General features: G+C 37.0%; 1 protein-coding gene across 9 annotated transcripts in view; it reads right to left on the bottom strand.

Annotated features, from left to right (window-relative positions):
* LPIN2 (lipin 2) overlaps positions 1–24,207 on the bottom strand; it is a 45,726-nt gene extending 21,519 nt beyond the window's left edge. For 7 of the 9 annotated variants that reach the window (XM_083357863.1, XM_083357864.1, XM_083357866.1 and 4 more), the window contains exons 1-12: positions 24,114–24,203; positions 17,765–17,962; positions 16,005–16,100; positions 12,868–13,169; positions 11,889–11,996; positions 10,288–10,414; positions 7,957–8,293; positions 6,498–6,597; positions 4,970–5,157; positions 3,812–3,905; positions 1,708–1,777; positions 417–506 (exon numbers count right to left, since the gene is read on the bottom strand). In XM_083357863.1, the coding sequence (XP_083213989.1) occupies positions 417–506; positions 1,708–1,777; positions 3,812–3,905; positions 4,970–5,157; positions 6,498–6,597; positions 7,957–8,293; positions 10,288–10,414; positions 11,889–11,996; positions 12,868–13,169; positions 16,005–16,100; positions 17,765–17,953 (1,701 nt within the window). In that variant the 5' untranslated portion in view covers positions 17,954–17,962; positions 24,114–24,203. Of the gene's footprint in view, positions 1–416; positions 507–1,707; positions 1,778–3,811; positions 3,906–4,969; positions 5,158–6,497; positions 6,598–7,956; positions 8,294–10,287; positions 10,415–11,888; positions 11,997–12,867; positions 13,170–16,004; positions 16,101–17,764; positions 17,963–21,272; positions 21,506–24,113 lie in introns of all 9 variants that reach the window. The other 2 variants (XM_083357865.1, XM_083357871.1) reach the window with 2 other exon arrangements.
* Positions 24,208–25,781: the final 1,574 nt, after the last annotated feature.

The raw sequence follows: 25,781 nt of genomic DNA, 5'->3' as shown, positions 1-25,781 counted from the left end.
TGGAGTAAACAGTGTTGATGGGGGAATGTAATAAAGATGCACTGTAGCATTTCTGATGTTGAGCTAATTTGCAATTGTCAGTTTCAGTTAAACTTGACATAGATTTTAATATTGCAAAGCGTCACATTGTCAGCAGTTTGAAGTGACTAATAAAATCACTGTCTTCTAACCTTCCTAAACCTAGCAGATCTCTGCAGCCAATATATTTAATGACAAATAATTTAAAATTAAAGATAAACTCCATTAAATTAATATTAGAATATGTGATGCAAGTGACACAAAGTGAATTATACAAATAAAAATTCACTCCATACCTGAATGTGTTTAACCTACAGTACATTTCTGAACTATGAAGTATACAGCTTACAATATAACCTCTAAACTAATCCAGATTTACAGCAAATGTGTTTTTTTACCTGTTTAATCAAGCTGTCCTTTTTTCGCCAGAACCACCATCTTCCAGACTTCTTCGGCATCTTATCTTTAATCCAGGATTCAATTGTTGTCTAAAGAATTTTTAATGTACATTCACAATATCATCTTTTTTGCAATACTACATAACATAGTACATGCATATATATATATATATATATATATATATATATATATATATATATATATATATATATATATATATATATATGTCATTAATATTAAACTTTCTACTTCTCATGCTTAAATTTGGGGACAATTGTATAACCTTCATGGATTTTCTTCTCCTTCCTAGAAAGAGAGAAACACCTCCCTCTGCCTGGCCACATTTCAGTATATTGCAGGACACTGTCATATCAATGTACACTAATTTCTCATAATGTTTTCTGATTTGCATATTATTATTATTATTATTCCAGCTCACTGGAAAAAAAGAAAATAAAAAATTCTTCTACAACTCAGAACTTGGGAAAAAATTATCCAACCTCATAAAAATAATGGGCAAAGATCTATCAATGAATATGGCAACACCAAAACTAGGCCTTCATTTAAATATATCATACACCTTCCACCATGTATTCATTAATGTGCGCACAACAGTGGTGGGATTCAGCCGGTTTGCACCACTTTGGCAGAACCGGTAGCTAATTTTTTGTTGCCCAGGCCCAGAATGGACTTCCGGAAGCAGCGTCCACCAGTTGTTCACATATTTAAATCCCACCCTAGGGCGCATGTATGAATGCAGTTCCAAATTATAAGTAAAGCTGTTTTCAAATGATATCAGAAGGGATTGCAATTTTGAGGATGATAATATTTCAGTGGTAACAACAGCTCAAAGCAGGTTATATGAGGCCTCCTTAGATTTTTATACTCACAACATTTTCTCAAGTGGTCTGGACTGAGAACAACTCATCTTGTGGGTTTCACAGATAAATATGGAACTGAACCTTGGTTATCTTTCATATATTGTTTACATGGGCATCCAATAAACTGCATTCTTGAACAATGACAAAATGTGAAGGACAATGTCATAACCCATACCCTTGCCTTTTGCCTTTGTATCTCAACATTTCATCCCCACCTTACCTGTCTCTAATCACATCATGCACACCAGTACTGTTTAGTTGGCATTTTTACCTTCACAGAATATCTCTTTGGGTGTGTTTTCTGTCAGAGATTGTCCCTCCTGAACACTTTCTTGTTGCAAAACTTTGATATGTCTCTGCATCTATGACAATGCGAATAGTCATGGAATATTTACTGTCATTTAATTACCTGTGGTAAGCTTTTCTGGAATACTTGCAAGCTGAGAATCATGGGAGCAGCCAATGCCCAATTATAATACCTATTGTAAACATAACAGTTTATCAAAATGTTTTATTTCTTGTAGTCTTTGCTCAGATTTCTGGCAAGTACAGGTAATCCCCGAGTTATGAGCATTCACTTAACGCTTGTTCAAAGTTACGTGATCAGCGCCCCATAGTGCTTATGAGCAAGTCCCAAAATTACGACTATTGTAGCACCACGGCAGTTGTTTGCCCTTATGAGTGACCGCAGAGGCTCTGCAGTATTTACCCTATTCTCCTCCCCCCTCCTCACAACTGCTGCCCCCTCCCTTCCTGCTGCGCCGGAGTCACTTACCTTGCAAAAACTGTCTCCTCTCTGCCGTGGTTTCTTTCCTTTGAGGGAGAGGAGAAAAGCTTGCAAATGCGCTGCTTGCTTGTGTGCGCCAGCTTATTGACAGGTATCCTGCTGCTGCGCCTCTGCTTTTCATCATTCAGATGGAGCCAAGAAACCCAAGCCGCTGACCTTAATAAACTTCTTATTCAAAGGGAGACCTTGGGGAAACTGGATTCTCCTTCTCTGAGCAAACGGGGCGGTTCAAAATGAAGCAAATCGCTTCATTTTCAAACATCAGATAGGCACACATAAACTTCTTATCCAAAGGGAGACCTTGGGGAAACTGGATTCTCCCTTTATGAGCAAATGGGCGGTTCAGAAAAAAGCAAATTCGCTGAGTTTTCAAGTGTTGCATTCATACAGAGTTGGAGCTCCCCATCTCCCCAAGATCTCTGTTCAGATAAAAGGTGTTTGAGTGCCTATGGGAGCCTTGGAAACGCAGCAAATGTGGATAAGAAGTCTATGTGCACCTATCTGGCATTTGAAAAGGAAGCGATTTGCTTCATTCTGAACAATCCCATTTACGCAGAGGAGAATCCAGTTTCCCCAAGGTCTCCCTTTGGATAAGAAGTTTATTAGCTGTAGCGGTTTGGGTTTCTCGGCTCCATCTGAGTGGAGGAAAGCTAGAGGTGCAGCAGCAGGATTGCTTCCAATAAGGCTGGCGCACACAAGCAAGCAGCGCACCCAGGTCTTATTGTTTTGAGAGCAATCTTGCTGTTGTGCCTCTGCTTTCCTCCACTCAGACGTAGCCGAGAAACCCAAGCTCCTGATGTCACTTGAGTGAGAAAGACGAGGAGAAGAATGTTGAGGATTTGTACCAGCCGCCCAGCCAGGCAAGGACTAGGTTGAGCAGGGTGGGTGGCTGGCTGGGAAAGGAGATCATGGCCTCTCAGGTGGTTGCCGCCACTGCTGGCTTGGATCGGGTGCAAGGGACCTGACCCCACAATGCCTCCTCACTCATTTGAAGGCTTTGTTCCTGTCCTCAAACTAAGTTCGGTGCACACAAGCGAGCTGCTCAGCCAGGCCATGGAAAGTATTGGTTCATGCACCTGGTCGAGTCCGATTCCACGCTTTTCCCCATAGCCATGAAAATGAGGCAAACACTGCTCCTCTCCCAGAGAATGGAAGCTTCCATAATCTCTTTTGCAAAGAATGGGTGTTTGAACTCACATGATATTACGGCACCCACTGTCAGCAAGAAAAGCATTTGCAAGCTTTTCTCCTCTCCCTCAAAGGAAAGAAATCGCGGCAGAGAGGAGACAGATTTTGTAAGGTAAGTGATTCCGCTGTGGCAGGAAGGGAGGGGGAAGCATGAGGTTTCTTAGTTTGTTGGTGAGGCCCTGGGGGCCTGTTCCATCACTAGGGGCCTCATGGCCTTCCCCACCCTGAGATACCTCATGTGCTCTTAATAAGCTGCGTGCGTCTTAACGAGCAAGGGAGTGATCTCGTTCAATTTATGAGATTCACTCTATGAGTTTTCGATTTACGAGTGGAATGGGCAGGCTCCATTACACTCGTAACTCGAGGACTAACTGTATAAGACTGCTACAGTGCCTCATTAACTTTTCTGAGTAAAATTAAACTTTAATTTTAAATTACTTTAAGGATAAATATCCAATAAGTATCCAGTCATAGTATCTGTCAATACAGTAAAATTAGAATAAAATAATTTAGCAACAGAAGACTTAGATAATATTACCTGTTGTATATCTTTATTACCAAGTTAGGATTATCTATAAGACTTGGATTTTCAGCAAATTCATGATAAGTAATTATGTGTTCCATGAATTTTTCTGCAATGCAAAGATATTCCATCAATTGAACGAAACATGTTTCATCTTCTTTACGAACAATCTCTTCCTTTAGCTCCTTTTATATAATTATGCTCTTTTTGCCACAGTTATGCTCATTGTGCCGTTGAGTATATTTCCATTCGTTATGCTCTGTCTATACCCGCTGCATGCACTTTCTAGTACAGGGAGAAGTATATACGTTCCATTATAGCATTATATATTTTAACTACTTCAAGGAGATAGTAGGGAATAAGAGCATATAAATCTAAAAAGTGCCTAAAACAATTTAATAACAATAAATAGTTAAAGTATGTATGCCACCCTTTAAAACAATGAATAAAAATAATGAAGAAAGCTGCAAGGAAAAGAAAGGCTGATATATTTCTTGCAACTCTATGTAACTATTTATATTAGAGGTTCCCAATCACCAGTCCATGGAGTGTTACCGTCCATGGCCCATTGGGAACCAGCTGCACAAGCGGAAGGCAAGCATGCAAAACTCCATTTGCACAAGCAACGTGCATGCACATGAAACCATCCCATCCCATGCAGCTGGACAGGTTGGGACCGCTGATTTACATGACCTTACTATGTTTAAAAATTTGGCAGCAAATAAGACATAACTTTTGTCCATATATGGCAGAGCTTGTTTGTATCAATTCATCAATTCATTGCACCAACTATAGGAACATAATCCACAAAACACTCATTTCTATTATAAGGTCTAAAACATTCAAGGGAAAAAAACAAGGATAATATGTTAGGGGGATTCTCTCCCTGAACATTAGGGATAAACATATAATTAAACTAAATAAAAATAAATACGGTAAATTTCTGTTTCTATATATTCTAAAGTTTTCTGTCACAGGAAAATAAACAGTACAAAACACTTCCAGTAGTAGATACAATTAGACATTTTACACATTGCGCATCTCAATAGAAATAATCTTCAGAAAGAAAGCTTCTATCTTACATGTAGCATACTTTTGTAGCTTCATACTGGAGATTCTTGTATTCATTTCATCTTGCCAAGTTATATAAGTAATAGCATGATAAAAATATACCTTTAGATATCTCTCCATTTTCACTAAGACCTCCACAAAGAGATAATGTAACATCAGGCAAGTCCATTGCAGAATCAGACATACAGTCAGTACCACTGTCTGCAGCAGCACTTCCAACTGATTGGGGAGACTGGGAACCAGAGAAAGTGTCAGACTCCAACCACTGTCTAGTACCTGGATCAGAATCACTAAAGAGCATAAAAGAAGCCTTTTACAACAATAACAATAATAATAATCATTCATTAAACTTGCATGCTGCCTGACTCTCAACTACTGCTCACCACAATAAAAGAAATTAGAATAAAATCAATGAAAGTTAAAATAAAAATTCTTTATATATAAATATACAAAACTGACAATAAAAGCACCGGTTCTAAAACAAAAAAAACCTTAAATGTTATTTATACAGCCATTTTAGATCATTTAGATGTTCATTACATTGTAAGTTCATAGAAATTATTTTATGCAATTAGAACAAAAGATGATCTGCTCAAACTCTTCTTGCTATGAGTGACCATTCACCTATCAAGTATGGCACCTAGACTGCCATTGTATTTTATTTTCTGTTATTTGAGTTTTAGAATTATATATAATCCTCATTTACCAATGATAATTGGGACTGAATAGAGTTAGCAGTGTTGCTAACTGACGCAATCCTAATTATCCTAATTATGACTTATGATGGCAATCCCAGCACCCCGAGTTGCCATTGTTAGCAGAATGCTACATGGTTTCAGCCTCTCATAGTCATATGATTACCACTTGCAATCTCTTGCCAGCTTCCTCATTCACTTTTCTTGTTGGAATCCAGCAATGAAAGTCATAAATGGTGATCATGTGATCACCACGACATTGGAATGTTATAATTGCAGGCCTGTTGCCTAGCACCCAAATCACAATCATGTAACCACAGGGAAGCTGCAATGGATGCAAGTATATGGACCCATCATAAGTCCTCATTCATCACCAACCTAACTTTGGACAGTTAGTGAACAAGTGGATGTGTAAGATCACCTGTATCTGAATAGCAGAGTCTCACAGTCAGCTATGCAATTATTAAAAAGTCAGGGAGGACATTCCCACCCTCCATATCTAATAATTTTTGTCTGAGGAACTATGATGAATTAAAAATTTATTTTTCAAACTAGCCTAAGATTTATTCATATGTATTAGGGTAATTATAAAAAGGATGCATATTATTGAAAAGAAAAATAACAAGGTGAAAGATACACTGCTACTTAAAGAGAGCAGTTAAGCAGTTTAAGACATCACAGAGTTGACAATGCCTTTGGAAGCTTCTCTTTGATCCCAAAGATGCTTTTTCACAAGGCAACTGGACAACCAAAGACCAGTTCCCTCATGAAAAAGCACCTTTGAGATAACTATGACCTGGATGACTGAGAATCCCCATAGACTTCTCTTTGATTCCATACATATTCTTAAGAGATATTAAATATACAGCATTACTGAAATGTGTGCTGCAATATTTATATTTTTATCAAATACCTTTTATATTTTTGTCAAATACCTTTTGGGAAAATAAAGAGCAGCAACCTCAGGTTCTAGAGCCTTCAGATCATCCAAATATATGTCATCAGGTCCTTGGTGCTGACTTCTTTTATGTATCCCTAAAAAGAAAAAAAGTATTATATTGACCAACTGAGGAATCTAAAAAATACAGTAGGAAAAGAAATTCAAGGGAAATGCTTCTGTAAGAAAAAAATTTTTTTACCGTTAAGTTTTCTCAATTAGAAGTTAACCAGCAAGCTAAGCAACATGTTTCCACGTGATCTGGGGTATTTTTTCTCTGAAAACCCTCTTATATGGAGTCCTCCAAGTTTGATTGTTTCTTTGCAGATATTTGAAGATGTTACCTAGTCTGGTAACAAAACATCCGCAAGCAATGAAACATCTGCAAGCAAACAACCAAGTTCAAACAACAACAACTGCAGTTCAAACTGAGCTGCATATATTCTATTCTACTGGCAATACTGTTGCATTCTATCCCATATTGTTCAAAAAGAATCTGACTTCCTTCTATTTAGGCTTCTTAAGAAGAGAGACATAGAGATATGGCTGATAAACAAAATTCTAAAATTTGTAATTTTAAGAGCACATATTATACAAGTAGTCCTTGATTTATGACCCTTCCTTTAATAACCATTTGAAGTTATTTATGACTAGTCCTTGCACTTAAGATTGTTGCACTATCTCTGCAGTGACATTTAAAATTCTGGCAGTTGGCAACTGGAATGTATTTACAATGCTTGAAGCATCCTGGGATCATATGATCACCTTTTACAACATTCCTGGGGAGTTTCCGACAAAGTAAACAGGGAAGCCAGATTCATTTAATGACTATGGCAAAAAGCTGTAAAATCTGGCATGATTAACTTAATAACTGCATTGCTTAGCAATGAAAGTTGCAATTATGATTGTAAGTTTAGGACTACGTATACTAACAAAATGAGTATGCTGGTAACTTACAAAATGGCTGCCATTACCAGTCACAAAAGGTTCATTCACTGAAAAGCAAAACAGCTCCCTATGATGATCTCTACCATCCCAGTCATAGGCATAACTATAAATAAAGATAATACTGTCTACTAGTTGGAGCTCTGTAGTAGGTCTGCTTCCTATTTACATTTTTATAACTAAAAGTATCTTAAAACATATGGACAGGGCCACTAATGAGTATTTGTGGGGACACTAGTGCAACTAGCACCAAGATGGCTACCACGGCTAAGGAGATGAATATTTTCTTCTGTAATGTTTATAGAAAAACAATTACACTATGTTATATGTGAAATCAAAATACTCATATCTGAGATACAAATTATTCTTTATCCTAATCTAAAGGAATGGTTGCGAGTAAAGCTACCATATACATTTGTTACTTACCTCTCAAAACTGGTTATATATCTGAAAGCTAGGAAAAATGAAAAGCATTTCAAAATGTTACAAAGCAATTAGTTAAAGGTGTATACCTTTTTTCTTTGATGGAGAATCAAGCTTTGTTTGTGGCTTAATTTCTGATGGTGACTCCACTAGTGGGCTGGGGAGTACATCAGTATCTAAGACAGGAGAATGCTCAAGAATTTCCAGAACAGGCTCTGTTACTGCAGAAGCAAGTCTGTCTTTGATATCTAGCTCTTTAAGTAGAGGATGTGTTCTTGGCTCCGGTTTTAAAACTGTACAAACTGAATCATTCATCAGAATGTCATCTTCAATTATATCATTGCTAGATATAACCCTAAAATGAGTCTTCTCTGATGGAGTGATGGTAGCTGTTCTAAGATGTTCCAGTTTTTCCTTCTTGCTTATCTGAAAAGGAAAGCATCCTTTTTCTAAAATGGTCATTCATCATCTGTGTTGTTCAGTTCAGAACTGTGTGAACTGATCAAACCTATAAATTAGCAAAGTTTGAAGGATATTTGACTATGATGATCTATCATAAAATAAGTTATAGAAAGTATAGACATCTTGTTTGTCCCAATTTGGATATGATGTTTATTTCCACACTTTCAATATATTTTTCAGTAAAGGTTTCTCCCTCTTCATGATTCTGAAATAGATACTACAGAAATAGATATCATGGTAATGAATTGGCTGAGCAGGAGGCAATCTCATATGAAGAGTCAAATTACTGATAAAAATATAACTAGTTTTCCCATACTGCAAATGGGAAATTTAATCAGTGGAAAAACTTGCAATAATGTGCAAGCTGCTTGTCCTTTAACTCAGCTTCATGAAACTTACAAGCCATTGTTTCTTACATGTATAATCTATACTCATGTCTTAAAAAGCAAGTAAGATTGTTTTAATATTAAATATTGTTTTTAATCAATATTAAATGTAAAAATATTTAATACTGATTACATGTCAGTTTGAATTTTAAAAACCCCTTTCTATAATTTGAAGTAGGAAAAACCAAAACGAAAACTTCAGCAATTATGAGTCTCTGCAATTAGCCCGTTTAAATGGTTAAACTTCTCATTACTAGGCTCATATAAACATTATTTTAATGTTTACATTAACTTGTTTTACAGTTTTTATATAATATCTATATATCATCAATTTATATGAGAAAAAAATCATTCACAAATAAAACAATACATGAATTTATCATCAATATTCATATCAAAAACAGAAAGTAAAATGTTGAATCCTGGTGTTTTACTGATTTATAAGCTATTCTGTACCTTAAATTCCCTCTTTCTATAAGATGCTCAAATATGTTTATTGTTTATACCACATGCAACAAACTTTCAAGATCCCATTTCTATTTTCACAAAACTTTATTTGTAAAAATATAGTGACAGAAAATGTGTGGCCTAAGACCACCTTGTTACTCTATAGTTGGTTACTTCTTATATTTATATCCTACCCTTCCTGTAAGAAGACCATAGTATATTCCTTACATATTTATCAATGAGTAACTAATAAAACTAATAGAACACAGTACAATGAGTAACTATAGTTACTCTATAGCAGACATGTCAAACGCTTGACTTCATGTGACGTCGTGCAACGTATCAGAGGTTTTTCTCCATTGCCGTCAATGGGGTAGGCGCGGTTTCCAACAGTTTGACACCCCTGCTCTATAGTTACACAGAGAAGCAGCTGCATATTTTAGTAAGATGTAGCTTGATCCTGACAAACCATGTTCTTTAACTAAAATATAGGTAATTCATACAGAATCCTCTAGGTGGCTCACACTTGTGTACTGGTAGCATTCTAATTCAAATGAAATCAAGCCTTTGCTAGTGTTTGCTGAATAGGCTTTATTGATGAAGTTAAGACTTCAATAACTTTTAAATCACTGCTTAATACTTCACTAAGCAAAATATTCCCTGCAAGCCTAAATAAAATTCTAAAATCTGAAACTGGTATATATTGTGTCTGTATAAAACTGCGAGTTAAACAAATCAGCACTTCTAGCACTATGTTACTTGCTGAGCTTATGGCTACTTATATTAAACATTTGCAAAGTTTACTTAGTCACAAAGATCAGTGATATCAAATTTCAAGGTTTAGATCAACAAGAATCATTACAATAACCAGTAGAATTATCCAAATTGCTCACAAAAGCAAATGTTGAGGGCAGGGAGGTGTTGTTGCACTGACCTTAACACTTTTCCAGACATTTCCTTTAAATGTTTTGACTATTTTATAAAATGAGCTATACTGAACCACAAGAAGCAGCATCTTTCGTGTATTTCTTCAGAAAATTATTCATAACATTACTACTGATAAACATGTTCCTACTGTATTATCAAGAGTTTTCAGAAAACAGAATGATATGCAAAGAATTTTACCTTGGTAGATGCAGGAAAGCCTCCCCATGTCCATTCCATGTGAGATTCTCCTCTAATAAGTAAGTTCTCTGTAGGCTTAACTTCCAGTTCTGAATCACTTTTAGGACAAGTGGGCTGGCTAAAAGGGCTGTTTAAACAAAGGAAAGACATTTATTGTACAAGGTTATACAAGGAATGTTCTCTAATTAACATTCAGCGGCAAAACAGAAAGCCAAGCTGATGTTTAGACTGATCTAAGAAATTAAACTAAAATCATAGCAGACAGTGTGAACGCTTATCTTTTTCAATTTTTTATTATGTTTTGCTGCTTTTCAGATTAAATGCTCTAAAAGCATATTTGAATTCCAAAACAGCTTTATCTACAATCGCTTGCCAATATCATTGTGTAACAGATTTAAATAGAAACAAAGCAGTATATTCAACAGAATTTTAGCAAAATCTGCAGAAGCCAGAATTCTCTCAAACCAAGGGCTACTGTACTAGCATTAATTCAATTATATGAAATGAAATGTTCAAAACCAGTTTACATCTTTTTACCAGCACAACTAACAGTTCAGACTTGTAAGTGTCTGGCAGATAAGCCTCATTTCAATTTACAGGCAGTTTACTTCCAGTGCATGCAGAACTCTTTTTTCATACATAAAAAAGATTCAAATGCAATTTTTAAAAAAATCACTGATTTGACTGGTATGACTGAAAATTACACATACTTTACACTGAAATATAACTTATTTTGGGAGGAATATGGGAGATTGGCTAGATTCCTGTTATTATTAACTTTTACCCTTTTGCTCAGCCTCTCTTTCAATCTCCTCAATATTAATCTTTTCTGCTTTTCTCCACATATTTCAAAAGGGCAGTAAAGAGAGATCAATGTGCCTTGAGATGTGCCCTAACTACAGTTTGAATATTTTTTATTTTTATTTATTTTAATTCCATTTATATCCCGCCCTTCTCCAAAGACTCAGGGCGGCTTACAAGCTTAGCAGTAGCCTTCATTCTATGTATATGCCTGCTTATTAGGGCTTTCACACACACACAAAGCGGCATTATTACAAAGTCAGCTTAATTGCCCCCAACAATCTGGGTCCTATATAATATAATATAGGAATATAATCATATAATCTAATTATGATGCAAAAATGTTGACTATGCATCTTGATATCACAACACATGCTATGTCCTTTCATATCTGCATTGCAATGTAACACATAGGTATATAAGGGGAAGTTGAATTGTAAGAGAATTTAAGGATATGTGAAAAGTGCCAAAAAAATTTAAAAATACTTTATTTATTTTATTTAATTAAATTTTTATACCGCCCTATTCCCGAAGGACTCAGGGCGGTTTACAGGGCAACATAAAATACAATATAAAAATAGTATAAAATTAAAATGATTAAATTAATTAAGGCCAACAATTATGCTTTGTCATAAAAGTTTCTACAATGAATCTTAAGAATCTTAACAGTAATGTGTCAAAATGCATGATCCCTAACAGTACTGAAAAGTTGAGGCAGCTCACAGTTACAAATTTAATGTCAAAAATATTTAACCTTTAATACCATTTTCGTAAAAGAATGATACATGAAGATGACTTACCTCTCTGAAACAGACCAATCTCCATCTGACAAAGGGTAATCATCCTTTGAAGGATAAATCAATGTATCTTTATACTCTTCAACCTTTGGTGGAGAATCTGCAGGGTTTCTGTAACACAGAATTGATGTATTGATGTACTTTTATTTAGTATTGAATGACAGCATTAAAGGACTATCGTAACAATCTGTTTTACTATATAGATTCACATGGGGAAAAGGGTAAGCTGGTAAACACTTTCATCCCAGTATCAGCAGGTAAGTATCTATTGTTTTAACTTTTAACAGATCAAAGCTTGAAAGATTAGTTAATTGTCTTTGGTCCCTGATACGCATTCAAGTCTATATAGCAAGATCTCTATAGAATGATGTATATTTGGGGGTATTATAATTACTTGGCTTGTGTTTAAACGTATGTTTTCTTAGTGGATCTGGAAAAATAGCCTATATATATGCCTGCTTTTAAATAATTATTAATACATCCTAAAATGTATGGAGAAAAAATCTATCTATACCTTAACTGCTGTAAATATAAAAGTCTTTATAGAAATTTTAGATTTCAATTACAATCCTTACAAAGCTCCACAAATGGTTACTTAATATTAACTAGATATATTATTTAAAGTTGTATCCTTACAGAAAGATTACCTTTTCATTTTTCTTATTTTATAATAAAAAAGTAATACTTTTTTACTTGATATAGCAGAGTTACAAAATCTGCTTTGTAGCAAACATACCTACTGGTATTTAATCTTGCTTATTACTTATTCTACTAGCTACTTTTAAAGTCGTTATTACAGATATTACCTTGAATATGAACTTTGAAAGATAAGTTAAACACCTAAACAGTATTCTAATAATTGAATTTATAAAATAAAAGTTACTTTTTTAGTTTAGGATTTTATATAATATAAAAGAAATATTATTACTGAACATTTAACAATGTGACAGTCTGACTAAACAGAACTTTTTGAAAAAATTACCTCAAAGGCAGAATACACCTGTCATCATCTGAACTTATTTCCATTTCAAAGATTTCCTCAGTTCCAAGAGAAGAGAATTGTTCTTCTTTTTTCACATCTTGTTTACATTTTCTCTTTCTTCGTTTTTTTTTCTTCACTGACACACAGGGGAAAAAAGGCTCTGTTTCTAAAATTTGTGGAATTTCTGAACTTAAATCTATTTTTTCATTTTCACCTGACTTCATCAAATTGACATCATTTCCTTTGAAGAACTGATCTTCTGTAGGTATCGGTGATGTTGCCAGATAGGCCGGAACATTTTCCTAAAAGTCAATTAGGTGAATGTGAATTTTGTACATTATATATATGATACCTAATTATTACAATATTTAACTCATAAATTAACACTGAAGACAATAAAAACCAGATATAGAAGTATATTTTATGATGTCCAGCAAAAACTTAAGTTTGAGTTGTGATAGTCACTTTAAAATTATTATTCACATATATTAAGAGATGGGAAGATGGACATGCATAGGTTAACTGTTCATACCCACATTCAAATGAAGATGTGTTTTGTATTGACATTCACTAAGATTTGGATACTCAACTTTCTCTTTTCTCATAATGAAAGGTATAGTTGCCTAACAGAACTAAGAGATAAAGCTCTGAACATTTTTCTAACCAATGTTTAGTTTTATATGCAAATCCTCAATACAGGGAGTGCAGAATTATTAGGCAAGTTGTATTTTTGAGGATTAATTTTATTATTGAACAACAACCATGTTCTCAATGAACCCAAAAAACTCATTAATATCAAAGCTGAATATTTTTGGAAGTAGTTTTTAGTTTGTTTTTAGTTATAGCTATTTTAGGGGGATATCTGTGTGTGCAGGTGACTATTACTGTGCATAATTATTAGGCAACTTAACAAAAAACAAATATATACCCATTTCAATTATTTATTTTTACCAGTGAAACCAATATAACATCTCAACATTCACAAATATACATTTCTGACATTCAAAAACATAACAAAAACAAATCAGTGACCAATATAGCCACCTTTCTTTGCAAGGACACTCAAAAGCCTGCCATCCATGGATTCTGTCAGTGTTTTGATCTGTTCACCATCAACATTGCGTGCAGCAGCAACCACAGCCTCCCAGACACTGTTCAGAGAGGTGTACTGTTTTCCCTCCTTGTAAATCTCACATTTGATGATGGACCACAGGTTCTCAATGGGGTTCAGATCAGGTGAACAAGGAGGCCATGTCATTAGATTTCCTTCTTTTATACCCTTTCTTGCCAGCCACGCTGTGGAGTACTTGGACGCGTGTGATGGAGCATTGTCCTGCATGAAAATCATGTTTTTCTTGAAGGATGCAGACTTCTTCCTGTACCACTGCTTGAAGAAGGTGTCTTCCAGAAACTGGCAGTAGGACTGGGAGTTGAGCTTGACTCCATCCTCAACCCGAAAAGGCCCCACAAGCTCATCTTTGATGATACCAGCCCAAACCAGTACTCCACCTCCACCTTGCTGGTGTCTGAGTCGGACTGGAGCTCTCTGCCCTTTACCAATCCAGCCACGGGCCCATCCATCTGGCCCATCAAGACTCACTCTCATTTCATCAGTCCATAAAACCTTAGAAAAATCAGTCTTGAGATATTTCTTGGCCCAGTCTTCAGCTCCAGACGTTTCAGCTTGTGTGTCTTGTTCAGTGGTGGTCGTCTTTCAGCCTTTCTTACCTTGGCCATGTCTCTGAGTATTGCACACCTTGTGCTTTTGGGCACTCCAGTGATGTTGCAGCTCTGAAATATGGCCAAACTGGTGGCAAGTGGCATCTTGGCAGCTGCACGCTTGACTTTTCTCAGTTCATGGGCAGTTATTTTGCGCCTTGGTTTCTCCACACGCTTCTTGCGACCCTGTTGACTATTTTGAATGAAACGCTTGATTGTTCGATGATCACGCTTCAGAAGCTTTGCAATTTTAAGAGTGCTGCATCCCTCTGCAAGATATCTCACTATTTTTGACTTTTCTGAGCCTGTCAAGTCCTTCTTTTGACCCATTTTGCCAAAGGAAAGGAAGTTGCCTAATAATTATGCACACCTGATACAGGGTGTTGATGTCATTAGACCACACCCCTTCTCATTACAGAGATGCACATCACCTAATATGCTTAATTGGTAGTAGGCTTTCGAGCCTATACAGCTTGGAGTAAGACAACATGCATAAAGAGAATGATGTGGTCAAAATACTCATTTGCCTAATAATTCTGCACTCCCTGTAATCATTAATTATTATGGTATGGTAAAACAAGCCACTTTTATAAAATTTTGATTGAAATAGGTTTGTTTAAAACAAAGGATTAAAATTAAACTATGTAGGATTCAGAATAAAAAAACAAAAGCAAAAACAGAAGAAAGTTTCAAAATTCTTCTTACCTTGATGCCGCAGCAGGAAAATGGTAGATGAATGCATATACCCCATCTATATGCACTGTTGTATTTCATTATCTATTACCCTTATTTACATAAGCTAAACATGACAAAGGTTCAGCAATTTTGCATTCCACAACTACAATTAGCTTTGCTAAATCCAAAGAAACGCTTTTTGCTTTATTTGGAAGTGCATTTAAAAAAAATGGAAAGCAAGATCATTATAATTGGTTTCTCCTGTTCTATTATTTTGGAACTGACAAAAAATAGAGTGGGATGATATTTCTCATCCTCAATCCAGTTAATATTGAGAAACAGAAACTGAGACGGGCTTGATAAAAACATACAGTCTTTCTTTGTGTTACTGTTTACTTGTATTCATGAATATTTTTAATTGCTGTCTTGTGTTAATATTTTTATTGCTGCTTTGAGTTATAATCTTTAGTATTCCTGCATATTCTTTGATTGTTATCTGATGTTCTATGCGTGTGAGAGAAAATATATGGAAGACTTAAAACATCCAGGAACAAAAATAAATAAGAGAGGGGAAAATAAAATAAAAATTAAGCTAGAGATGGAATTAAAAGGAAAGAAAATGATAAAAGATAAAGGTTGAAATATTCCATTGGCTTGCAAAAAATCAGTTTCTTCTAAATAAAATACAAACATCTGCCAAAATATTAGAATTGGAATAAAGCTACATTTGCTAGATGACTTACAAATTTTTCTTCTGTTTCCTGCACAAAGAAGGCCTCTCCATTATCACCCAGTTTCATGTGAAGATCAACTGCTTCTCCATTAATTTCAATATCAATCTAGAAAAAATACAACAGAACACTTGCTGCAATAAAAACACACGTCAAAATGTATGTTTATATTTATTTATTTATTTTTTAACCTAAATCACTGAAAGAAAAAAATTACCAATATACTATGTTTATACCATGTTTATTTATTCATTTGGTAACTTTACAGAGCTGCTCATCTCTGAGTGGTGCACTAAGTTAAAATACAAATAATACAACAAAATAACCCCAAATAACCACAATAGTGATTTTAAAAGTTTAAAATAATACAAAACTATTTAAACCATAAAAATAATTTGTGGGAGATTGAAATCAATCTCACTAACAGTACAGCCATTTTGCTGGCTTCACCCCACCTCACTATCATCAGATCTGGAGGCTAGCTGGCAAAGCCATATTTTCACTTTTGTTTGCCATTCTTCAAACAATTATCAATGTGTTATGAGTTACAAGCAACAAAGCAACTCATCCATCTGACTTAGCAGCATGGATATCTGTAGGGATGTAAGCGATGGGCAAGTGACATTATGATATTATAACACCATTGAGACAAACTATGTAATCTACCTCATTTATATCATGATGTGAATTAAATGTGACATAATTATGACATAATGATGTAAGTGATGTCACTGGACTTCTACTAAATGTATATTAGGTGGTAGATGAAAGCAACACCGTAAATCTCCAATATATATCAATGCCAAGAAAAGCATCAACTGCCCCTTCTGGAACAAAGGAAAGAAGTGGCAATAAAATAAAGGAAAATATTTTGTATTTGGCAATTAGGTAATCATTTTTTTTATCTTAATTGCAAAATGTGATGTCATATTCTCTAGGAACCACATTAGGATTTGATTTTTTCATGTTGTCCATAAATAACCTGTGAAGCATGCATAAAGATCAAACAAATAAATAATAATAGTCAAGGGTTCCTGCCAATTTAACATCTATTTTTGCTCTTAAAATGATTCCTCTTAAATCAATGTCCATCTCATTAAGAAAACAGTGATTCCAACACAATATATAAATTCTAATTTTGGAAAATTGCTACAAATTTTACATGTATTGTTTCTACTTTCCACATACCGGTAATTCTATAAATGTCTATATTTCTTTTTAAATGCTACTGTCCCAAAACACATGAATTCCTGTTTTAGGAAAGTGTTCCACTTTCTGAATCACTTTATTCTATTCTTGATTCTTTCCAGTGCTTTAAAATTTTTGTTGAAATGGAAGAACCAGAATTTTATACATCTCAGAATGGTTGTTTTGTCATACATTTATATGGGGATGTGTGATTGCATCCTCATGTGTACTTACGCTTAATTGCATTTAGTATCATATCTCATTTTTTAATTCTCATGATGCAGTTGTTAATAGCTATGAGTGTGGAGCACATCAGTTACATCATTACATAGCTATTGTTAATGTCCTTTATTATTGTTATACTTTCTATGGGCAGACTTAATAAAGGCCTCTATTTGGCCATTCTGAGTAACTGAACAAAACTTTGCTACTGTATAGCAAAGCTCTCCTCCCTATCCTACCTTACAAGTATTTACTGAATCTGGAAAAATCATGTGTCACAAAGAACAGCATACAAGTACATACATGTGGCAAAAAAAGAAAAATATTTTGTTTCCCTAGTCTCTGACATTCATGGTACTCACCACTTTCTCTTTTGAACGTAAGACACCAAGTTTTCCAAATCGGACATGGAATGGCGAGCACAAATATGTACCATCTTGTTGACGAACTACAATTACATCAATACATCCTGAAAGTGTAGCTTGATTAATGCCTTTATACAACTCCTTCATAGTAACCAGAAGTCCAGCAAGCTGTCCAACATAATTCATATTTTAAAGCTACAAAGAAATGTTGATTGAAAATATTATTCCAAATACAATGAAGTTTAAATTAAAAAAATACGTGCACAATCATGTTATCATAAATTTTAATTTTAATTTAATCTGATAATTGTGATCTATGGTTATATGTGAAAGACATTGAAAGTAAAAGATTAATCATAACTTCAGAGTAAAAGAAGTAATGTGTATTGTCAAAAATGTCAAAAGTACACTTTCAATTATTTAAGAATTTTGAAAAATCTTACAAGTTCAAGACCATTATAATGAAATGCAAAATGGTAATACATGTATAGGGCTCTAAACAAATCAAAAATTACAGTTACACAAAACACATATTATATGTACCTGATTCAAGTGGAAACTCAAAATTAACACTCAGTTTATAAACTAAGGAAACTGCAGACAATCATTGTTCTCTGCTTATGCATGATAAAGTTACCCTTATTAGTCACAGGTGCATAATTACTATTGTGTATCTTTTTAGGCAAGGATCAACTAAAAGCCTTAATGTCAAATATTCATTTGGTTGCTAAAGGAATTGATTTACTGGCTTTTCATCTGAGCCTGACATGACACTCTGGCTGAGAAAGTCACTGTGGTTGAGAAAGTCACTGTGGCTCAAAGTCACCCAGTTGATTTTCTTGTCTAAGGTGGGATTCACAGTCTCATGTTTTCTAGCCAGGTGTCTTAATTGCTAGACCAACTTGACTAAGTTATGTAAGTTCTAACATGTAGCCTCCAGTATAGACCCATCACAACCCTGATTTAATGAAATCTTTTCTAAATCCTCAGCTCCACTCATGCTCTCATTCTTGTGGTCTGCTTAGAGCAGTGATTCTTAACCTGTGGTCTGCGGATCCCTGGGGGACCGCGATGTCATCACAAGGGGTCTTGAAGAAGAGTTGAAGAAATGTTATGATTTAAATCCTGAGTTAAGTCTTGGTGATCTGTGACCATGGTCCATCGCCACAAAAGGTGTTTAAAGGATATCCATGGTGAATAAAAGGTTGAGAACCATTGGCTTGGAGAAAGTGCTCTCTTACTAATGTCTTCTCTTCTCCATCAACCTCTGTTTACTTTCAGTCACCTCCAACAATTCACTAGCTGCTCTTGGCAATATGGACAATTTTACAGCCACCATGCCATCCTAAATGCAACCACCACCACCACTCAATAACCCCCCCTCTTCCAACTCCATTCCCACAAAACACAGAATTCAGACTCTCGGCATCCACCCACACATCCCAGACTCTGCTCTCATCAAGGTTTTCTTAGAGCTTTATTTCAGCGATAGCTAAAAATAAATGGAAGTCACAGCATAAGCAAAAGAAATCCCTTTTAGTTAATATTTAAAGGCATACAATATTGAAGTACATGATAAGTTGTTCTATGCTTTCACAACATATTTATTATTCAAGATTTTATTTTTAAAAAATCCACATCTTTACTATTTTATGTAGATCTGATAAATGTTTCTGTTGCCACTAGTTATGTTATAACATTATAAAGGAGAAAATGTGCAACAGTTAGGACAACAAAAACAAATTAAAATATCCCCATTCCTCGTAATCTACCCAGGGACTTAGAAACCATGAACTCTGTCAACTCAGCCATAAAACAGAAGGTCAAGGAATGTATATAAAGCTGGAAGGAAGATACTGGGTACAAGCATAAGATCTGAGAAGCAAGGTCATTATATGATAAAACTCACAAAAACATTCCCTAGAGAGAAACTACTCCATGTACTGCTTATCTATTCTGTCAAATATGCCACTGTCTTGGTAGTACTGTCCTCATTATATCATAGTATTACTTTAATTATTTTTACATAACTAAGCACAGGATGTACTGCTATATCTAATCCAATATATTGTGGCTGTCTACAACCATGTGTACAAATGTGGCCACAAGTATTGGTATTGTATTGGTATTGTATTGGTATTGACCACTCTACTTTTTCTCCCAAATAATGTCAATTTCCCTTAAAGTAAATTGAAACTGACACTTGTATTATAAATTTAAAAAAGTGGTGACAATCTATTTCATTACTGTTCCCCAAAAATATACATAAAACAGAATTTGGGCTTGACTGAACTGAGTATATACATTTTTAATTATTGAACAAGAAACACATTTAAATATCTCAAAGAAGTCAAGCTTCAGTGTATTAGCATAATGAAACGCTTTATTCAATCTCCTTATCTTTCTTAAAAATGTTAAAGCATCATCATCATCATCATCATTATTATTATTATTATTATTATTATTATTATTATTATTATTATTATTATTATTATTATTATTATTATTATTATCTTCCTTTAAATCATGTCTGATTTTTGGAAATTGCCTGGACAACTTCCTGCAGTTTTCCTGGAAAGGCATTTCTGAAGTGATTTGCCATTGCCTCCTTCCTAGAGAAGAGAGAAAGTGACTGGCCCAAGGTCACCAAACTAGATTTGTACATAAAGTGAAACTGACTCATAATCGCCTGACTTCTAACCTGATGTCTTAATCAATATACCAAACTGGTTTTCATTAATTATTAAACCAATACAAAAATAATTAAAGCAATACAAATAATAACAGTTGCCAACCAAACCACTACATTTCATTTCATTTATTACAAATAATAGATGAACAAAACAATAAAAACTATGAAACAGAAATGAAGAGAAAGGGGAAAGAAAATAAAAGAGGGAAATACTACTTTTCCTACAGTTCTAAAATAATAATGATGATGATGATGATGATGATGATGATGATGATGTCCTTTTTGTCCAAAAATTAAATCTGGGCCATATGGAATAAGTTAGTACTTGGGTTACGACAGTAACTGGGACTTGAAATTCTGTTGCTAAGCAATATACTTGTAAAGCACATCACATGTCTACATTGCTTAGTGACAGAAATCTCAGCAGTCCCTTTGCTATTATTAACCAAATCCCACCAAGCAAGTATTAGGCAAGGATTCACCCTGATGCAAGACATTCCTGATTGGTCTCTTCCGAGTCCCCAACCTTGATAAAGAGACTGCCTTTTCTTGAACTCCCCCCCCTCACCAATCTCTCCCACATGTCTGCTATTTTGGCTGCCATGCACAGCAGCACTCATTGGTAGTAGTAGCAGCACTAGTGGCCCTGGGGTTGAAGCAGTCTTTAGGCAACCACTGCCACCCCAAGTTTCTATTTCAGCGCCAGCGCCACTGGTCCATTGAGGAGGGCTGCTCTGCAGCCAGCTACCTCAGTGCAAAGCCCCAGCCATCCTCATTGTCCTGCACTCTGCTGTCCCTGCCATCCCAACTGACCTTCAGTTTTCCTCCTTCCACTGCTGATGAGGAGCATCAGCCCTGGCTCCATGTGATGCAGCTGCTGGCCATTCCGGGCCTTCTTCCTAAGGGCATGTAGACTATTCTTCAGATCAACTGTGCTCTTCTTGTGATGCTTTCGAATGCTTCTGAGACCATATGGAATCTCGCAAGGCGGCCATGCCCACCATTCTCCAAATCACAGGCAGCCTTCTCAGAAACCTTCCAAAGCACTGCAAGGACACACACAATTTTGAAAGCCTGCTCAGCTTGGGGAGTAGGTCTGGCATGGCCAGCCACTGCCTCATATAGGCATAGGTCAGTTGGGCACAGCAGGGGCGGCAGAGGTGGCTGGTACTTTGTACTGGATTGAGGCAGCACTCCTCAGTGGAGGCACCAGTGCCACTGAAGCTAAAGTACAGACTGAGTGGTGGCAGGGGCTGACTGAGGTTGCTGAAGGCATCAGTATTATTCACTTAGTGCTGCTATATTTTTCAGTCACTGAACAAATGGTTGTTAAGTAAGCACTACCTGTAATAGGATTCTTACTATATTTCTGGCACTAAAGGAAGTAAATTTTTCGGCTTTCTACAAATTGGAAAGGAAAAGATTTTATATCTTACGCCAAATGGATATTTTGAAATAATTCTTACTTCAAATGGCAGGAAAAGCTTTTATTTTTTTTAAAAAAAATCTTACACTGGATAGTGATAGAGATAGAGACAGAGAGAGAGATCTGCTCCGCTCAGAGCCTCCGAACTCAGAGCCTCCTGATTGTGAGGTGAGAGGTCTACCTCTAGGCCACCATTCCACTCCCTGAGCAAGTCTGGTCTAACCCTCTGAAATTCATTTTTGTATCTGTACTGGAAAGAGTTTTACTTAAAAATGTATTAGTGAAGTCTGAAAAAAATACTGAAAATTCTACAGACAAAAATTATGGTTATTAACAACAAAAATAATTATAGATCATTAATGCTTGAATTTGCAAAACATTTTCTGTAATTGGAATGAAGCTTGAAAACGTACCCCAAAATATGGCCCAAGTGTAGCATACATTTGCTAAATGAAAGTCCCTACTAGATGTTAAACATTATGATATATTTCAAATATTAGCCTAGTTTCCCATTTTCAGATTTTATATTAAACTGATGCAAGCATCGGATTAGTTTCTAGATGTTCTAGAAATACCTTACAAAAACTACTCCAATCTCAATAAATTCCTTAGCCATGGAATAGCAGGCTGGTTTTATAAAACTTTCTAGTTTCTACATTTCCATTACCTGAAAATTTTAAGCCCAACTATCACTATGAAATATAACTGTTTTCAAGCAAAACAGGCACCATTATCGTTGTTTTAATGAAAGACTGGGCTATCCAGAAGCTAGCTGGGCAAGGAGGACAGATGACAAGAATGAAAGCAAAAGTAACAAACCCTCAAAACGCAACATTATCCTGGGGGATTTAATCCTGTCTGAAACCAAGATGACACCAAAGGCTGCTACAAATCGAAAAGCCATAGTAGTTCTTTTTAACTTTAATAGCAATTTTAGCAATAGCAAGATAAAACATTGCTCTGATGACAATAAGGAGCTAATTACAGTAGGTGCATTGTATACTGTATGAACAGGGGAGATGTCTCAATCATATGCCCAAAGCATCCTTCTGTTTTTGTTTTAAAACTGGACTTCAACCATTTAGTTCTATCAATTGTTCTTCTACCTCTTTTTTCCCCCCATTATTATTATTATTCTGGTTATGATGATGCCATGCTTGGAATCAGGCACTTGAGGAGTACCAGTTTTCCCAGTTGGCTTACGGCAGGGGTCAGCAACCTGAAACAGTGAAAGAGCCACTCGGAACCGGTTCCCTCACAAAAGGAAAAACTGGGAGCCGCAAAAAATGTGTGCGCATGTGCGTACATGCACGCATGCGCAGAACAGGGTTTGACTGAACAGTGGAGACAAGGCGAGATATGTACCTACCCTGCATATTTGAATTGATTGAACTTTTTTAGTCCCACTTTTTTTTGGGGGGGGACTGCACATGGCAGAGGACTGGGAGCCGCAGGAGACGGCTGAAAGAGCCGCATGTGGCTCTGGAGCCGCGGGTTGCAGACCTGTGGCTTACGGAGAGGGAAGAATCCATGCGGGAGAATATTTATAGCTTAGGGTTGAAATGAGGGGTCCTTAGGGGCTCTCCGAGCTCGCTTGTTTTCTTGCAGACGTTTCATTACCCACACTAGGTATCATCATCAGTGCTGATGAGGAGAGAATTCCCCCCACACACACCTCCCCACTCCCAGAGGGAAAATCCCACCCAAGCCTTCTCCCTGCTCGGGCTGAAAAACCAGCGCTTGGCTTGTGGGGATGGCGGAGGGGGCTGAAGGAGACTTGTCGGGAATGACTTCTCCCGGGTATGAATGAATTCACGCAAACGACCGAAGCAGCACAAACACATCTAATTAGGGCAGGGGTCTTCAAACTTGGCCCTTTTATGACTTGTGGACTTCAACTCCCAGAATTCCTCAGCCAGGCACGCTGGCTGAGGAATTCTGGGAGTTGAAGTCCACAAGTCCATAAAAGGGCCAAGTTTGAAGACCCCTGAATTAGGGCTTCACGGTCGTCCGGGTGAGTTAGCCAGGTTCACAGGAACGCTGGCCCAGGAAAGGGACCAAGAGGCAGCCCGTAAGGAAAAGGATGGAGGACAAGGACAGGACCCGGAGCGGCAGGGAGGAACGGAAAAGAAAGGAATGCGGCCCCTCCAGCCCGCTCAGCTTAACCAGCCACCTCACACAAGGTTGCGTTCCCGTCAAGGGGCAGCAGGACCTCCCCCGTTCCTTACCTTTTTCTCCCTCTCAACCGGGAACGGAACCGGGAAAGACGCGGCAGCCAAGCGACCGTTAGCGGCGGCGGCGGCGGTGAAATGGAAGCGAGTGGGCTGGCCAGGCAAGCCAGCGCGGGACTCGCAGGGGGTGGGGGAAAGGGGGAGAAGCAGCCGTGACGCACAGAACGCTGCGGAAATGCTCGCTCCTCCCCCTCCTGTTGGGGCTAAGCCAGGGGTAGGCAACCTCGGCTCTTTTATGACTCCTGGACTTCAACTCCCAGAATTCCTGAGCCAGCTTTGGCTGGCTCAGGAATTCTGGGAGTTGAAGTCCAGGAGTCATAAAAGAGCCGAGGTTGCCTACCCCTGGGCTAAGCTAAAACAGCAACGGGGCGGTTCGCAGTGTGAGGGAGGCGGGCGGGCGGGCGGGGGGGGGAGGTGAATCACACGTGACGGTTGGGGAAAGGCCACGTTGTTCGCCCTACCCACCCTCGCAGTTTGAGGCGACGTCTGGCGACACGGTCTAATTAGTGGGTGTGATAGCAGCCAGTGGGAGGAGCTTCCTTTTTCTTTTTTCCGAGAAAGGTTCCTTTTGGCCAGGGGTAGGCAACCTCGGCTCTTTTATGACTCCTGGACTTCAACTCCCAGAATTCCTGAGCCAGCATGGCTGGCTCAGGAATTCTGGGAGTTGAAGTCCAAGAGTCATAAAAGAGCCGAGGTTGCCTACCCCTGCTTTTGGCTCACGAGCTCTTGGTTACAGAGGGTTGGTAGATGGCACCGAGCTTGGCATGAGTTCAAGGATCCCTTCCGCTCGAAGATGTCATTATAAACGTTACATGTAAATGAACATTCCTGCTATGTTACAAATACAGGTCAGGATTGTCCCAAAGGTGCTTTTTCGAAAGGCAACTGGACCCTTGTGTTTCCGTAACTGGAAAAACAAAGTCCAGTTGCCTTTCGAAAAACCACCTTTGGGACAAATAGGTCTGTGACTCTGTCATAGTTCAAAAGTCCTTGTGTGTAAGGACTAGACCAGGGGGTAGGCAACCTCGGCTCTTTTATGACTCATGGACTTCAACTCCCAGAATTCCTTAGTCAGCATAGCTGACTAAGGAATTCTGGGAGTTGAAGTTCATGAGTCATAAAAGAGCCGAGGTTGCCTACCCCTGGACTAGACTGTGGTGCGATCTGCCTCGAGATGCTTCATCTTCGGAGATACCTGTACTATCTTGACAGAGAATCAAGTCTGTGCATCCCACCATAGTACTTGTGATTAAACTGGGCATCTGCTATACTTTTTACAAATCTTAACTAGAGATACATTACATATCTTGTCATAAAACAACATCCATCTGGGTATATAGAAAGATAAAAACATAATTTCGCATACACAGCTTGTAACATCTTGATGTACAAGCTGGCTTCATAGCACTAGAGCAGATCAAATAATGTAATGCATATTAATAATGTTTGTATTGTTACACCCAGGGTAACATCAGGAGAGAGTGTGTGTATGTGTGTATGTTTATTTAAACAGTTTAGCCTCTATTCTGCTTGTACATTTAGAGAGTAATCAGAAATTGAATTGGGTTGAAAGAAGCTAAACTTCCCTAAGATCACCTTTGATTCATTTATCTTGAGACAAGTGTGAATCAAAATACTATGTTGGTTTTTTTTATTTCTAGTGAA

Source organism: Vipera ursinii (genome assembly GCF_947247035.1).
Source record: "Vipera ursinii genome assembly, chromosome: 3".
Taxonomy (NCBI): Eukaryota; Metazoa; Chordata; class Lepidosauria; order Squamata; family Viperidae; genus Vipera; species Vipera ursinii.
Note: the sequence above shows the minus strand (reverse complement) of the source record. Positions and strands in the feature narration are given on the sequence as shown.